General features: G+C 31.0%; 2 protein-coding genes across 3 annotated transcripts; both read left to right on the forward strand.

Moving 5' to 3' along the window:
- Nucleotides 1-5,695: 5,695 nt before the first annotated feature.
- Nucleotides 5,696-16,556, forward strand: LOC132615119 (uncharacterized). The gene is made up of 4 exons (XM_060329694.1): nucleotides 5,696-5,711; nucleotides 6,143-6,222; nucleotides 15,794-16,019; nucleotides 16,099-16,556. The coding sequence occupies exons 1-4, from the start codon at nucleotides 5,696-5,698 to the stop codon at nucleotides 16,554-16,556; spliced, it is 780 nt and encodes a 259-aa protein (XP_060185677.1).
- LOC132640261 (uncharacterized) lies at nucleotides 15,628-17,921 on the forward strand. Of its 2 annotated transcripts, XM_060356784.1 has the most exons (4): nucleotides 15,628-15,715; nucleotides 15,794-16,019; nucleotides 16,099-17,130; nucleotides 17,230-17,921. In XM_060356784.1, exons 3-4 carry the CDS (start codon nucleotides 16,735-16,737, stop codon nucleotides 17,818-17,820), a joined length of 987 nt encoding a protein of 328 aa, XP_060212767.1. In that variant the 5' UTR covers nucleotides 15,628-15,715; nucleotides 15,794-16,019; nucleotides 16,099-16,734; the 3' UTR covers nucleotides 17,821-17,921. The 2 variants fall into 2 exon arrangements, with proteins under 2 accessions (XP_060212767.1, XP_060212764.1); XM_060356781.1 differs by having other exon boundaries at nucleotides 15,641-16,019.
- The last annotated feature ends 24 nt before the right edge of the window (nucleotides 17,922-17,945 follow it).

Raw genomic sequence — 17,945 nt, forward strand, 5'->3', positions numbered from 1 at the left:
TACCTCAACATTTGAGGACGAATGTTTTTGAAGGGGGTGAGAATGTTACACCCCGCACTTTCAGAGCATAAGCATGCCACGTACTTCACCGTAGTAATGGATTATCGAATACGTCACATGAAGTTTTGGCAGGTATAAGCCATGGGAAGTACGTAACAATGAAGTAAAGGATGAATTCCGATCTCATAAGTCGTAACCGGGAAGGACAACCTTGAAACACAAGAACATGGCCATTATCATGTATAATAAATGATAAATATCATGTATGGAGAGTTTCGAAAGATTTCGAGATCAAGCAAATGGAAGAAAATAAGTTTGACGAAAATTTGAGATATGCCGGCAGGATTTTGGGCAGATTTTTAGTCAACTTTGGAGGGACATATCTCTAGGTATATTAGGAGTTTTAAGGTGTTTCAAAATCCTAAAATGAATTTCGTCGAGTCTAGTTTCTAATGCAACAAACCTATCGTCGATAGGACATCGGAGTAGAGAATTATGGACGTTACAAACTGAGCTGACAAAGCAGAAACAGATTGCTACAGTACCGCTACAGTACTGCCGAACTAGCCACTATAAAAAGGGGTTAAAACCCCATTTTACTTCATCAAAACTCTCCACAAAATTCCAGAAAATTCAGCAAAGAAGAGGGCTCTTATGCCACATAGAAGTGAGGATTTTGAGTAAAATTCAAGCTACGGAATACTAATCGAGGTCCGGACAACGCGTAGTCACGATTATAATTTCGTTTTGTGTTGGAATTAGCTTGGGAACAAGTAAATATTGAAAATCTTGCTACTTTAGTAAACATAAGGTATGAATCATTGAATCTCCCTCTTTATCAACTTTGATTAAGGAATATTTACAAGAATAAGTTATAGTTTGTTCTGTTGATGTTGTTGGCTTATGGATTGAGGTTTGAAGAGAATTTTGGATGAAAATATATATATATTTATCTTGTAGAATATTGAGGATGTTGTTGTTGATGTTTTTGGTATTGTTTGGGAATTGTTTTGGTATTTGGAGGAAGTCGATGATATAGGGGAGATGCTGCCCGAATTTCGGTAGATTCTAAATGGATTTTAATTAAAGGCTTAAGACGAGCGTATGATGATGATCCTAACAATAGTATGAATGGTTGTATATGTAGATTACGAGGCTACAAATAATCTTAAGTGAATTGCAAGACAGGAAGTAAGTTGGAAGTCGAGAAATTATCTTCCAGGTATGTTAAGGCTAGTCCCTTTCTTTCTAAAGGCATGATCCTTTCGTTATAAACCTTTGTGTCATACCCATAATATCATTGGTTTCACAAAATGCTAGAAGTCCACGAATTTCGTGATCCTTATGATGTTATTGAGCTTCTAAAGGCATGATTCTTTTCCTACCAAACAATGCATGAATTCCATGAAAATTCTCATTTCCAAGAATGTTAGGGATTCATGACTCTTAAAGTTTCTATGATGGTGAAGATGAATAATTTTTTTATGATAACCATGATGATGATTATGAGGGATTTATTTATCCAAGCTCCAAGGCATACGGATTGCATGATATTATGAGATGATTTTATTCATGGAGATTTCCAAGTACATGACCTTTATTTTACTATGAGGTGATTGAGCTTACTTTGCAATTTCTTAATTTCCTTCATTGTTGGTAATCTCACCTTATGACCCTTTTTCCTTCAAGGTGGGATAAACGATGATGATTGATCCATAATATAATCGGAGGCTACCGACCTTACGTCACTCTGATATAGTTGTGGCTTTTGATTGGACTCTTATGCATGCTTTATATATATATGTATGTATTTTCTCACACCACGCCGCACTATAGTCGGCCGAGCATGGCACGTAGATGTGCACACCACTGCAGTGGGCATGTTATGATATTGCCCCGGACGCGGGCTAGTGATGATAACACAGAGCCTTAATGGCCGGGCATGATACTATATATATGACACCGAGCCTTAATGGTCGGGCATGGTACTATGTATATGTATAGAAATATTTGTTTTTAAAGGCTAAGCATGCATGGCATCCGCCTTATGAGGCATCCAGATGTACAGGTTATCCCTTTTATTCCATATTACCTTTCATGTCTATATTATGTTGTTACTCATGCCTTACATACTCAGTACATTATTCGTACTGACATCCCTTCTTGTGGACGCTGCGCTCATGCCCGCAGGTAGGCAGGGAGACGGATCAGACTCGTAGGTCTTCTATCAGCGGATTCTCATGAGCACTCCACTTTCTTCGGAGCTGCAGTCTATTTGGTATTGTCCTTATGATCATTTGTATTCTATGTAGAGGCTCGTAGACGTGTATGTACAGTTAGATGTTTTGTATCTCCACCGGTTCATGTTGTGGTATAATATATTGGTGGCCTTGTCGGCCTTATTTTGAGCTCTTGATACTTTACTGTTAGCCTTGCCGGCTTCATGATATACGCTGTGTTGTGGCAACCTTGTCGGTCCGTATATATACATATGTGTTGAATGATCGAATATTCCTATGTTGGGCCTTTTCTGCGTGCAGGTGTTCTTTGGGTTATAGTTTATAATGTTCAAAGTAACGGATAAGTCAGGTGGTTCCGGCCTACGGGTCGGAGCCCGTCATACTCCTGGTAGGGGTGTGACAGTACCACTCCATTCCAATAGCCAGGCGGCAATTCACATCGCCAAAAATCCGATTTTTCACGAAAGGACCAAACATGTCGAAATCGACTGTCACTTTGTGCGACAACAATTTTTCGCTGGTTTAATTTCTCTCTCCTATGTTCCTTCTTCTTCGTAGCTTGCCGATCTCTTCATTAAATCGCTCATTGGGCCTGTTCACCGCCAATTATTGGGCAAGTTAGGTGTACTTTCATCCCCCTCCAACTTGAGGGGGGGAGGGGTGTTGGATTAATTAATGGTGATTCTCCGATCAACATTGAAATCTCCGATGAAGAACAAAGAAGAAAAGAAAATGGCCCTTCACATAAAGATAAGGCCATATGTTGCAAAGAATGAAAAGGATACACGGTTAAGCTGGGTGTACAAAAGATATTGGGCTGAGATTTATTTTGGGGTTCAACTTAGACATCAGGATGATGACAACTTGGGCTTCAGCATACACGACCCAATATACAAGACACTGATGATGATAAATCAAGACTTGATAACCAAGACTTGGATTTTCCTTTTTTATTATGCACAGTGACACTTGTAAATATTTTATTTGGTCAGTTAGGAAATAGCAAATAAGAATAGGGACAGTTGTATAGTTTTGTTACAAGAGAATTATATATTCCTTTCCTGATATGTATAAATAGGAGTCCTTGTACAGCATATTATTCATCCAATACAAAGAGGAAATTTCTCAATCTTATTTTCATTTTGTCATGTTCATTAACCTCTTCTTTTCCATCTCCAATCCTTAGTAAATACTCACAGAACGTAGGATCTTTTCTTGCACAGATATTTTCTGACAATCAGAATTTTTCAAGACTACTCCAAAAGTTTGAATCAATAAAACTTTCACGGATGAAATTTTCTTCTGTCCCGCTTTATACATTTGGGAAAATCTATCTGAAATCAACTCCAAAAATGATAACTTCTCCACCAAAGAGTGTACTTATATCCATAAGATCTCTCAAGAATAAATCAAAAGTCTTGACAAGTTTTTTATTTATCATTTGATACCACGTTCTATACTATCAGTTTTGCATCTCGAATTAAAAATGCAAGTGAACTTTACTTATATTGCAGCTATAATTTTCACTTATATCAATTAGAAGTTTAAAATGTGAGTGAGCAATTCGTCCTCCAAGAAATGCTGAAGCTGCAATACCAGAAGATATTATACCTACATTAGTAATAATACTATTTGTGAAAGTAGTAGCATCTATGTAGTTATAAACGGGTTTGCATGATTTTCGTTGGGAATTTATCTTTTTGTAATTCCACACTTCAATGTGTTGATTTATTGGGCATTCAATGGTTTGTTTACACCAGAAAGTACCTTTACGTTTAGCCTGAAGTACATGTGCCATTTTTCCTTGAAATTGTTCCAATATTTGCTGCTTAGTATTATTCAGAGTACATAAAAAAGTCAATGTCGTCCAAAGTGTAAAATAGAGTAAATATCTTCAGGAGAATAGGACTACTAGTAAATTTTTTGACGGTGATGTATAGTACTATATTTTGCTTTTTTGGTTTAGATAATATAAATATTAGCGCTATATCTCTTTTTACAGCTTATTTGGATGGTTGTCACGTTAGTTTAAATACAATGTTTATTTTGATTATTATTTAAATTTTATTGTATCGCTAAATTCATAATTATGTAACGATAAAAAGTCTCATTTTATGTAACAACCGATTTAGTGTGATGGAGTCGTTATCTTTTTTTCTTCTTCTAATTTTGTCTTTATTTATTATCAATTATTCTTATTTTATCTTTTGCCCTACCTTTTTATAATTACTCTATCCTTTACCCTAGTTTTCTTGTAGGTTTGTCCTTCAAATTGGTGTGTGTGGCATTAAGTAACAAAAAAAAATACAACGATCCAAACATTGTAATCATTAAAACAAGGGAAAATGTGAAAATATACCCCTCAACTTTACGATTTAGAGCAGATATACCCTCGTTAAAAATGTGGTTTATATATACCCCTGCCGTTACAAAATGGTGCAAATATACCCTTTTTGCTGACGGAATTTTTTGTAAAAATCATTTAGCTGATTTTTTAATTAAAAAAAATGTCACGTGCCTTTTAAAAAAAAAGTCTACCTATTTTTTTGTGAGTACACATATTTTTCTAAAGTCACATGGTAATTCTTTTCCTGGTGGGTGGAGTCTGGTTCATTTAAAAAATGAGTAGACTTATTTTTTTTAAAGTCACGAGGATATTTTTTAAAACGAATTAGACCCTACACACCAGTAAAAAAAAATTACCATGTGGCTTTAGAAAAATATGTCTACTAAAAAAAACCGTCAGCGAAAAGGGTATGTTTGCACCATTTTATAACGGCAGCGATATATTTGCATCATTTTGTAACGGTAGGGGTATATATACACTACTTTTTTAACGAGGGATATATCTGCTCTAAATCACAAGGTTGAAGGGTATATTTGCACCTTTGCCCTTAAAACAATAACCATAATACATGAACAAGCCCTCAAACTTGGCCTCAGTTAGCAAATATGCCCTCCAACTTTTGGTTTGACAAGTAGGCACCTCAACTTGTATAAAGTTGAACACGTAAACACAAATGCTGATGTGACACATAAATTTTAGAAGTGTCTAGATCATCATTTTGTAAGTTTAATTGGAGTGTTCAACTAACAAATTGGAGACGAGTTGCCTACTTGTGCACACCCAAATTTAGAGGGAATACTCACTAGTTGAGCTCAAATTTGAGAACCTATTTTTGTATCTATCTATATAAAATAGGAGAGGTACAAGCAATGTGGTTAAGCCAAGTGGTAAGCTAATAACAAGCCACTTAGCAATTTTAAGACAATATCAATTGTTATGTAATAAAAATAAATTTGAATTAAAAAGATAAAGCTTTTGAGTATGTAGATAAAGTTCTGAATTTGAATTGATAATTAAAAGATAAAGTTTTCTAATTTGAATTTAAAATTAAATATTAAAAAAATAAAATTGAGACAGTTATTTTCTTTAAACATTTATCCCTAAAAACATGGATAGCTCCAAAAGTATGTTAAATCAATGTATCAGAATTCAAATTTGAAGTAAATAATAAAGGTGAAAGACTAATTTTAAAATCATTATAATAGAAAGAAAAGAAGATTAAAAAAATCAGAAGAGAGTAAAATAAAACGGGGGGAAGAAGTTAAAAACAAGGATAAGGATGACGATGAATTTGGTGTTCCGTTAGTATATTCAAATTTGAATTGATCTAATCGGTTGCAACTATTTGACTCAACTCAAATATATAGGTTATAAGATAAGAATACTCTAAAATCTTATCTTTTAAAATATACATTGTGTTTTAAAAATATTCCTAACAACTGATATGATAGTATTTGTAGACTTTTTTATCCTCCTTTTATTAGTAATATTAGCTCCATTAGTGAATTTGTATTTATTTAATTTTTCATATTCTTATTTTTTTTTTTTTATGCAGATGGTGATGTTCGTATTGCAGGAAATGATGTTACGAAATTGTTTTCCTTATCTACTATATTCAAGCCTGATCTTAAGCAAGTAATATTCTTCAATGTAATTATTCTAACTTTGTTCATTTATTCGTTTGATTTTTGATAAAAATGGATACATTCGACTTATGTTCAGGCCTGAATATTGCAGAACATATGTAAGAAACTCACTTTCTTATTAACAATTAAGTCGAGTTGACGATTTCGTAATTGTAACTTTTGTTACTATTTTTAAGTTATTATTTTATTGAACTAATCAAATTATTTTGGTCTTTTCATTTATCTTACATGTTTTTATTTTTGTTTAATAATGGTGACAGCTTATCTATTTTATACGATTTTGAATGGAACTTGGGATGAATTATCCAGGGGAAAGAAGATTGTGCAATTGGTAATTTAATAGCTTTTGTTAAATCGAAATGTAAGATTTCTTATTTATTTCCGTAGCCTTGTATATAATTATTTTCCTTGCTACTTCATTGTTTAGCACGGAATGTTTCATAGGTCATTCTCCTCAATATTTTTCATATGTAAGTAGTTTTTCTTAAAGAGTATGTTTTATTTTCTTAGTGATATCTCTTATATTTATTTTTATTAGTTTTCTTTTATTTATAACATGTTTCAAGTCAGAGCTTGGCATTTAGGCCTTAATGTATACTCTATTTTTTTAATATTATATGAAATTAAGTACTTTTTAGGATCTGTATCTAAATTAGAGATATATTTAAATTTGAATTTAATATTTTATTGTGATTCTAGAAAATTTTCAAATTTAAATTGATGGAAACTTTTTTTTTTTGATCAGTTGATCAACCCTGACATATGAAAATGCATGAAAGAAATTGTTTTTTTCTTACTTTTTCCCGTTTTCAGAATACTGGACTTATAAATTATAGATATAAATGGTTTACTTTTATTACTTTTTAAGTCCATAGATGAAGAAATTGCAATTTCTATCATTTTTCTTAAATGATAGGCTTGAGGGAAAATATGTAAGAAGAAAAAAGATATCCTTATACGTTCTTAAAAAAGAAATCTGTTAGCCTAAAGTTGTAAGAAAATTTGTTCTATTACAGACTTCTCGATATTTATCAAGTCTTTTTTGTCTTAAGTTAATAAATTTTAGAACTCTTCTTGTGGTTTCAGCAAACCATCATTTTATTGAACTATTTCGTATTTCTTTGTGGCTATTAGTGGATGTTTAGCATGTTATATGCAATAAATATAAATAAAAAAACATCTTCCTCAATTTAAAGAACGTAAACTGCAATATCGACAAGTTGAAGTATTTTTTCCTTTTTGTGTGAATTTTGTTGAATTTCCAAAAATCAGGATGTCATTTGTCATTTAGCAGAGCTGTTGAAGCAATTTCGTACTCTCTTGACAATCCCCCACGTAAGATTGTTTTCATTTATATCAGAGAATATCTAGTGAGATGAGGCTTAACACTTTGATTTGGGTACCAATCTAAATAATTCATGCTCGGTCTTATCTCCTCAGGTATATACATGTTTGTATTTCTGTGAGCATTCGGTTCTTCAGTTCGGCTTTATCAAATTTCAGTTTGGCTATTTCAGTTTCGCTTTTTTGAAGGTGGACAGCGAACACCGAACCAAACTAGTTCGGTTCGGTTCTTTCGGTTTCAATTTTTTGAAGTTCGGTTCGGTTTCGATTTTTTCAATTGTTTTTTTTTTATATGATATTAGAAGCGATTCCATTTACACTAATTCATATTCTCAAAAGCAATAAAACATAAAACTGATAGATTGAAATCAAAATCAAACAAACAGAATACACAAGAATAGAAAACCATAACCATAATATCAAACTATATTGTTCGATCAGTAGAAGAGGTTCATTGGACTAGCAAAAAGGATTTTTTGTTTTTATCCTTCTTTTGATATTTTCTTTTCATTTTCGTTTTTACTACGTCAATAAAAATGCACAATAATATATCATAGTAATAAATATGACACATTTAATTCTATCATTTATTTCATTCACATAAGTTACTCAATAAAGAAATAATGTTTTTCATCCAAGTTTCTCAAGCATTTTTCATAACAAGGAAGGATTAAATGTAAAGTCATTAAATTTTCTCTCATTTCTTAATGTAGCCACTTTTTTCAAAGTGAGAATATTCTTCCGAAGCTATTGTGTCAAAATCAGTTTTGAACATGTTCAGAATGATAGCTATTTTACTTCCATAACGTAGTTGCACGCTAAAAAACGATTTAGGATGAATTGTTGATATAAAAGTGCATGAGTAATTAGAAGGAAAAGGGTAAGAGTGAAATTTAAAAATTCAGCATAAAACAGTTTGAATATAAATTAATCATTGATAGAAATTAATATTTTAATTCTTGAATTGAAAGATAAAAGTATTTGAATTGAGATAAAATAATTTGAACCATAGGTAAGGGATGACAGGAGATGGCCCCTATAACAAAATAAACCAACCCCTCATTTGAGAGAGTAAATAGAATAGTGTCGGGCTAAATTGAACAATATTTCTTTGGTTAATTTGAGATAAATAATTTGAAATTGAATTATAAGATGAAAACTTATACACATGTCAATTAAATCTTTAAGGAGTGCTTCAAATCCATATTCTCACATAACAATGACAACGTTCAAAGAGTTCAATGGCGGGTGATTATTAAAAAAGTGGAGTATTGGAAAATGTATGAGAAAAAAAAAAAAAAAAAAGAGTAAAAATTGGTGGGAGAGGCAGAATTCTTTCATTATTTTCATTATGAAAAGATATCAAGCCCATGTGTATAAAAGAAACAAAAATGACATTGAAAAAGACGGTTGAGTTTATCTACGAAGAGAAGAACTTAAACTTTCGTTTGCTATTTATGCTCTTCAGATATTGCTAGAATTTTTTTTTTGTATCAATATTATAATTATATATTCTACTATTAAGAAGAGCCGGTTGGGCTCACTTTCTCGTCGTCCGTTGCAATTTAATATAAAAAAAATTGTGGGCCCCATATATATTAAACAACAACTAATATAAAAAAAATTGTGGGCCCCATAATTCTAATATATATATATATATATATATATCCGTTCCAATTTAATAAAAAAAAATTATGGACCCCATATATATTAAACAACAACTAATATTAAAAAAATAGCACAAATCAATAATGTCAAAAAAAAAGTGCACCCCATATTAAAAAATCAAATAATATTCATGTAATTTCTCAAGTATCTCACTAAGTCAATAATGATGGATTCATTACCGCGTGCGTATTCGTAGCAAACACTAATATAATAAAGTTTTAAATACGGAGCACAAACTACAATGTTATATTAATCGTGTTTTGAACATAGTATCCCATATTGACAAAATCAAGCAATATATATATAAAAAAAAAAAAGTGAATCCCATATTAAAAAAAACAAACAATGTCAAAAAAAAAAGTGCAAAAAAAAATTGTGGGTATATATATATATATATATATATATATATATATATATATATATGTGTGTGTGTGTGCATAAAAATAGTGAAAATTAATAATGTCCAAAAAAAGAGTGCACCCCATATTAAATATATATATAAACACCAACCAGTATTAAAAAAAAAATGGACCCCATATTAATAAAATCAAGCAATATTAAAAAAAAAAAGTGAATCTCATATTAAAAAAACAAACAATGTTAAAAATAGTGAAATTATAATTCTAATATATATATGCATAAAAATAGTGCAAATTAATAATGTCAAAAAACAAAGTGCACCCCGTATTAAAAAATCAAACAATATTCATGTAATTTCCAAAGTATCTCATTAAGTCAATAATGATGGATTCATTGCCACGTGCGTATTCGTAGCAAACACTAATATAATAAAGTTTTAAATACGGAGCACAAACTACAATGTTATATTAATCGTGTTTTGAAAATAGTATCCCATATTAACAAAATCAAGCAATATATATAAAAAAAAAAAAAAAAAAAAAGTGAATCTCATATTAAAAAAACAAATAATGTCAAAAAAAAAAAAAAGTGCAGACTTTGTATTCGTAGCAAACACTAATATAATAAAGTTTTAGATACAGAGCACAAACTACAATGTTATATCAATCGTGTTTTGAACATAGTATATATATATATATATATATATATATATATATATATATATATATATATATATTATATGCATAAAAATAGTGTAAACTAATAATGTCCAAAAGGGCGGGCCTCATACTAAACAACACCAACCAATATAAAAAATAAAAAAAATAAAAAAAGAAGAAACTATATAAAGCATGGGTTTAGACCCATGCTTCGTCGTCCGTTGTCCCTTAAAAAAAAAAGGTGGGCCCCATGCTAAATAACACCGAGCAATAAAAAAAAGTGGAATTCACCATCTCTAAACTCATGGAAAAAAAAAAGTGGACTCTATATTATCAAAATCAAGCAATATCAAAACAAAACAAAAAAGTGAACCCCATATTAAAAAAAAATATAATGTTAAAAAACTGGTGCTGACTTTGTATTCGTAGCAAACACTAATATAATAAAGTTTTAGATACGGAGCATAAACTACAATGTTATATTAATCGTGCTTTGAACATAGTATATGTATATATATTATATGCATAAAAATAGTACAAACTAATAATGTCCAAAGAAAAAAAAAAGTGCACCCCATAAAGGGTGGACCTCTGATATGCCCAAATTACACCTTAAAAATCAGGAGTAAGCGGTCGTTGTCAAATATAAAACCCAACAAGGTTGGGGTCGAATCCCACAGAGAATACGATGAAGAAGAATACTTAATAAGTGTAACACCCGACTGTTAGTCTATATTTTTAGGGGAAGGGAAATATAATAAAAGTTTGATTGTAGTTTGTTCATTAAAAACTGAGAATGGTTATAGAATGTAAACAATTGGTAAATGGGACTAAGGTTGTGGTTCAAATGGAAAGTAATACGATTGGGTATCAATTCAACTTATTTATATGCCTAGGTGCGTTAAGCCAAGGGTTACGTGATTCTTGCCAAAAGTTTTCCAACCAAATCAGCAAATTTCATCCTAGGCTTTTCCAAGCCCTAGAATGTTTCCTTTAACAGAACTCCCATGTAGCCTCAACTAGCTTTCCTATTCCTAGCTCAAGCTATTAGATGGATTTAATGACCCAAATTGTTGCTATTAACTCTTTTCCTAACCTCTACTTTCTTTTCCAAGCAAAGTAATGGTATTAAGACACAAGTAATGTTGTATACCATCACAAGACATTAATGCTTGAAGAGCTAATAGAAAACAGCACTAGCATATAAATGTAGTATGAATATGAAACTCAATCACATAACTAACACATTTGATCCCATAACCTTAGTTGGAGGATTAGCTACTAATATTCATTAAAGATAAAACAATCAAGTACAATGTATGCATAAATCTTACAGAGGTGTTGGATGGAGAAGATAACAAAAGCCAAAAGAATCTCTTAAATACTTCACCAACCAACAATAAATGAACTCCACAAGAGTTTATGCTAAAAACTGCAGAATAAAATGAATCCAAAACCCTAGAAAACCTATTTATAGCATGTCCAAAACGGGAACAATTTCCAGACAAAAATGCCCCTGTGCATCAAGTGCGTCTCGCACTTGGTGTCGCAAGTGCAACATGCGAGTCGCATGTTGCACCAGATTATCGCATGTGTGACATCTTCAGTCGTCTGTTGAGCAGCATATGCGATTCGCATGTGCAACATGCGATTCGCATGTGCAACATGCGACTCGCATGTGGTGTCGCATGTGGTGTCACACATGGTTTCTTCTTTAGCCTCTTTCTGTCAGCAGATGCTGCATCACATGCGATTCGCATGTAGCACATGCGACTCGCATGTGATGCCCTTGTTCAGTTCAGCTGGTTTTTTGCTTCATTTTGCTTTAAGTTACTTCCGGCACATGTTATTCTACAAATTGTCACAAAAACACGAGAAACAACATCAAAAGTACTTGGGGATGTGCAAAAGACTAAGTAGTTGGTGTCGAATATGCCGTAATTTCACGACTCATCAACCTCATACTAAACAAAATCAAGCAATACAAAAAAATTAAAAAAATAAAAAAAAGTGAAACCCACCATCTCCAAACTCACTGTAAAAAAAAGTGGACCCCATATTAACAAAATCAAGCAATATCAAAAAAAAAAGTGAACCCCGTATTAAAAAAAATAATATAAAAAAAAGTGCAGACTTTGTATTCGTAGTAAACACTAATATACTAAAGTTTTAGATACGGAGTACAAACTACAATGTTATATTAATCGTGTTTTGAACATAATATATATATATATATATAATGCATAAAAATAATGCAAATTAATAATGTCCACAAAAAAAAAAGTGCACTCCATATTAAAAAATCAAACAATATTCACGTAATTTCCAAAGTATCTCATTAAGTCAATAATGATGGATTCATTGTCACGTGCGTATCAATCCATTAGTGGGAGCAAATGAAATTGCTTTTCCTCAAAAGGTTATGTAGTCAAACCATACAGTTTTTTTTCTTTTTTTATATTAGCCTGAGATCTAATCTAGATATTGAACTGTTGTATTTGATATTCCGCCATGTCATTTATTTGTTATGTTTACTAAAATAAATATAATTAAAATATTTATATTTTAAAATAAGATAGAATTTAATTACTTTTCATTTTTATTCTTACTCTAATAAATGTGAAAAGAGATTAATGTCGTAAAAAAATATCAAATGGAGATCAAATAATGAATAAGGTAAATTAGTCAAATTATAATTCTAATTGACGTTTCCTTAAAAACCCATGCAAAAGACAACATGACAAGTAAAATGATCTAAACCGAGAATATTTACCAAAAATTAAAAAATAGTATTTCTTCGTTTAAATAGAAAATCAATTTCTACTTTGTTTCGTTTTAAACATGTAAAATTAATTTATTAATTTGAATTAGAATTATCCAAATCAAAATTTGATAAAAAAATAATAAGTATTTTACACCTTTAAATTAATCGAATTAAAATTGAAAGTATCAACTGATGCTTAAATATTGCTATTGTTTTATCTCAAAGAAAGGAAAACAGTTTCCTTTTAAACAAGTCTTCTCTTTTAAAAAGTATTAATAAATTTTTGCCGACTTTGTATTCGTAGTAAACACAAATATAATAAAGTTTAGATACGGAGCACAAACTACAATGTTATATTAATCGTGTTTTGAACATAGTGTATATATATATATCCATAAAACAGTACAAACTTATGTATGTTTATTAGCAATATAATATATCACTATCCAAACACAACTACATACATATAGATACACTGTGCACGGGCATAGGTCATCTAGTATAAGTTGATAAATACCAAGGAGTCTACAAGATTCGATGCTCTTTTCTGATCACATTTATATTTTAAAAGTTTACTTTGTACTCATGTATTCACGGCATATAATCCTATTGAAATTTTACTTTTTTTAAAGATCTCCAAGAAGTTGTTGTACAAATAGAATTCACAGAATATTCTTGACATTCTAAGTACCGAGTTGATCTTTGGGATTCGAGCATTGACTTTTCATCATCTTCAATACTCTTCGTGAATTTATACTATAATCACCGGCTTACGGAATAGAAACTAATGAAAAAAAGCTTGAAGAAAAGAGGTAAAGCTCGTGTTTTTGACAAAAAATGCAAGGCCTCTATTATAAACCAGCAATGTATGTCCTCTCAAAAATATGAAAATAAAAAGTGAGAGAACAAGTGTTGAATAGTGAATATTAGGAGTCCAAGAAACAATTGCGGGTATAAGTTGTAAGAAATGAAATTACGACACTAGGACTAGAAATTGCAATAATTTAATGATGAATTCCTAATAAAATCCATTTACACTATGGGTTCATTTATGTAATATTTATATTGATGATTCATCTTTAACCTTTCTATTATTTTTCTCTAGGGAAGGGATTAGCATTATTTGAACTCTCAAAAGGAAAAGAAAGAAATAGAGTCATAATGAAAAGTTATGTGTTTTTTAATTAATGTATATGATAAAGGACTTCGACATGACTTACATGTACAAATACACTAATATTATGATCAAAATTGCCGTATCTTATTTAAGTAATTTTTATCTATTTTTATTTAAGATCTTGACAAAAATATAAATTTTAGTTCCCAAATTACAAATTTTAGTCAATTACTTAAGAATATTTCTTTTCTCATTCAATGTAATTTTGAATTATTGCAAAATCACAGGATATATTTTAGAAAATATCAATGAGCAATTTATTAACTTGAACTGTAGTCCATTGGGTTTAGTCAGTTTTGTATTTAATTGAAAAATAAAATTTATTTTTGGTATAAAGAGGAAATAAGATAAGATAAATAATTTGGAAAGACCAGAATATTAGCTCTATATTACTCCCTCCATCCCAAAATAAGTGTCACATTAACAAAAATATTTGTTCAAAATAAGTGTCATCTTATGAATTTAAGACAAAAATTGGCAGATGTTTCCAACTATGCCCGTAGCATTAAATAATTAGTCTTCTTTAATATTGCTCAATTATCAAAAAACATCTAAAAAAAAAAGGGGGTAATTTAGCAAGCTCCACATGGTATTTATTGATTTCTTAGAGTTTGATTTTCGCTAAGGTGATACTTATTTTGAAACAGAGGGAGTAATATAAACTGGAGCGAGTAAATTATTCAATAATATTTGCGAAATAAAATTACTATTAGAATTAGATGTCAAAGCTTCCTTTTAAATTATCCTTTTAATGAGGCTATTTATCTTTTTAATTAATTTAGGAATATAATAGAATAACTAAACAATACACAAAATATTATTCATAAACTTAAGAAATTGAATAGTTGTAAACAATAGAATAAAATTCAAAATTAATTAAAATTCACGAGTAAGAAAAATTATATTAATAAAGAGAAAACTCTATAATTAAATTAAGCCAAATGATAAGGTAATACAAACTTATATTAATTATTTTAAATAATGAAAAATGTAATAAAGAAAAACATGAAATATAAAAGTTATCTGATAATTATATAATTCGTTGTCTTTGTTTTCATATAGATTTAGCCATTGGGGTTGGGGGTAGGGGCATACATTTTATGGAGAAATAATATAATCGTGGAACTTTTTTAAGGCATATATGATCCAATATTCTCAAACAAAAAACATATCAAATTGTGATATGCCGTAGCAATTTAAAATAATTATAAATAATATTTTAATATTGCACGAATACGAATACTAATTATATTCAAAACAATACAATACAATACATATAATATAATGTGATACATTATGAAATAATATCTAACAACCATCGAGACAAAGTGTTAGTAATGTTTCTAACACTCTGTTTGGAAAATACATAGTGTTAGACGATCGGGGGAGTCGGTCAGTCGTCATTTTCATGTTGTCATACGAGCTATATGAAATATTTATTAAACAACCTGATGGATCCCAAGTTCCTTCTGAAATTGCCAGCAACCAAAGATTTTACCCATATTTTAAGGTGAACAGAGTTATAATTTTACTCAAACTTTAGCAATGTCAAGATTGTTTGCATGTTCATTGATTATTATAATATCAGGATTGTATTGGTGCAATTGATGGAACACACGTACGTGTTAAAGTTTCACAAAGTGAAGCACCAAAATACCGTGGGAGGAAAGATTATCCAACACAGAATGTATTAGCTGCATGCTCATTCGATTTAAAATTCACCTATGTGTTAGCTGGGTGGGAAGGTACAACATCTGATTCAAGAATTATGAAAGAAGCACTAAATAGACAAGACCCATTAAAAATTCCAGAAGGTAAACGTTCTATAAATTTGTCTAGACATAGATATACGTGATGAACAAATAATTGAATCTTTTATTTATTTATGTTTAGGAAAATACTACCTTGTTGATGCTGGACTCATGTTAAGAAGTGGGCTTATTACACCTTATCGGGGGGAGCGATATCACTTGAAAGAGTATTCAAGAAATCCACCTCGAAATGCTCGTGAATTATTTAATTTGCGACACGCTTCTTTGCGTAATGCTATCGAACGAGCATTTGGAGTTCTTAAAAAGAGATTTCCTATAATTTCTAGTTCAACGGAATCCTCATATGGTATTGACACCCAAAAGCTTATTATCTTTGCATGTTGTATTTTGCACAACTACTTAAGAGGTGTAGATCCAAATGATGAGTTACTTGCTCAAGTTGATGTGGAGCTTATGAATGATAATGATGTGCATGAAGAACTTCCAAATCATCCTAGGGAGAGCACTGAGGAATATAGAAGAGGGGAATTGATTCGAGATAACATAGCAGCTGCTATGTGGATTAATTACCAAGATTAATTTTATTAGATAAAAATTCAAATGAACTTTTGTGTCACTATTATTCATTTGATATCATTTGAATGTAATTTTGTGATGCTATTATTTGATTTATAAACATTTTGTGTCGTGCATTTTACTTTATCTTATAACACTTATCAATAACTATGTGTGATGATGTTTTCTTTAATTATGTTTTATGAAAATTTATCTTAATTCTGTAGTTGTCAACATGTCGAAAAAGTCAAAGGCATCCACCTCAAGCGATACAAATGTTTCAGATAACTCTTTATGTGTTTGGTCAAATGCTATGGATGACACATTAATTGATGCATTCTGTAACGAGCAAGCATGTGGGAATAGAATTGGTGGAACTTTCACTACACACGCACTAGACAACATATTGAAGGAGCTACGATCAAAATTTCCTGATAAATTTATTAACAAGGAGAAAATTCACAACCGAATGAGAGTAATTAAAACTAAATTTGCCAAATGCTATGACACATTTCAAATGGGGATGAGCGGGTTTTCATGGGATCCCATAACAAATATGTGGGATGCTGAACCTGAAGTATGGGACCAGTTAATTCAGGTAAATTCATGCATTACTAGTTTATTAGTTTTGTTCTTATTTTCATATGATAATGTTCATATCATTTTCTTCAGTTGTATTCTATTTTTTTATATATAGGCTAAGCCTGCAGCTGCTGAGCTGAGGACCATGTCAATTAGAAATTATGATAAGCTAATAATACTGTATGGAAAGGATCGAGCTACTGGAAAGCATGCTGAGACTGGACCAGATATGTTAAAAAGAGGTGCTCGTAAAAATTTGAAAAGATCAAGTACTAGTTCGTTGACTATTGATGAGGTAGATGAGATGATTTCAGTGAATGCTGCCTCGTTGGAAAACACCGAGGAACATGGACAGGATAAGCAGAATCAACCAACTAATGGTGAACCTACATCGAGTAGCTATCTAGACACACTGACTCCTACCAGAAATAAAAAGTCTAAACATGATCATCTTGACGGAATGGCTGACATGTTGAGAGGTGGGATGGACAATTTGGCTAATGCAATTAACCGACTTTCAACTATGCCTCCTATTCCTGCGAACGAGATATGGCAAATGGTAAAGGAGATGAATTTGGAACGTCATCTGAGCAATAAGGCTTATATAGTTCTTTGTAAAAACGCAGATATGTGCCGCACACTGATGGGATGTCCACAGGAAGACCGCAAGATTCTTTTATTGACCATGATGTCACCCGAAGATTAAGTTTAGAATAATCTTATTTAAATTTTAAGTATTTATGATTTTGTAGACCGCATGAATACTTCGTTATTGACAATTATTTTGTTATGCATTTTAAGCTATGGATTATATGAAAAATATAGGCATCG

Source organism: Lycium barbarum, chromosome 1, assembly GCF_019175385.1.
Source record: "Lycium barbarum isolate Lr01 chromosome 1, ASM1917538v2, whole genome shotgun sequence".
Lineage (NCBI taxonomy): Eukaryota > Viridiplantae > Streptophyta > Magnoliopsida > Solanales > Solanaceae > Lycium > Lycium barbarum.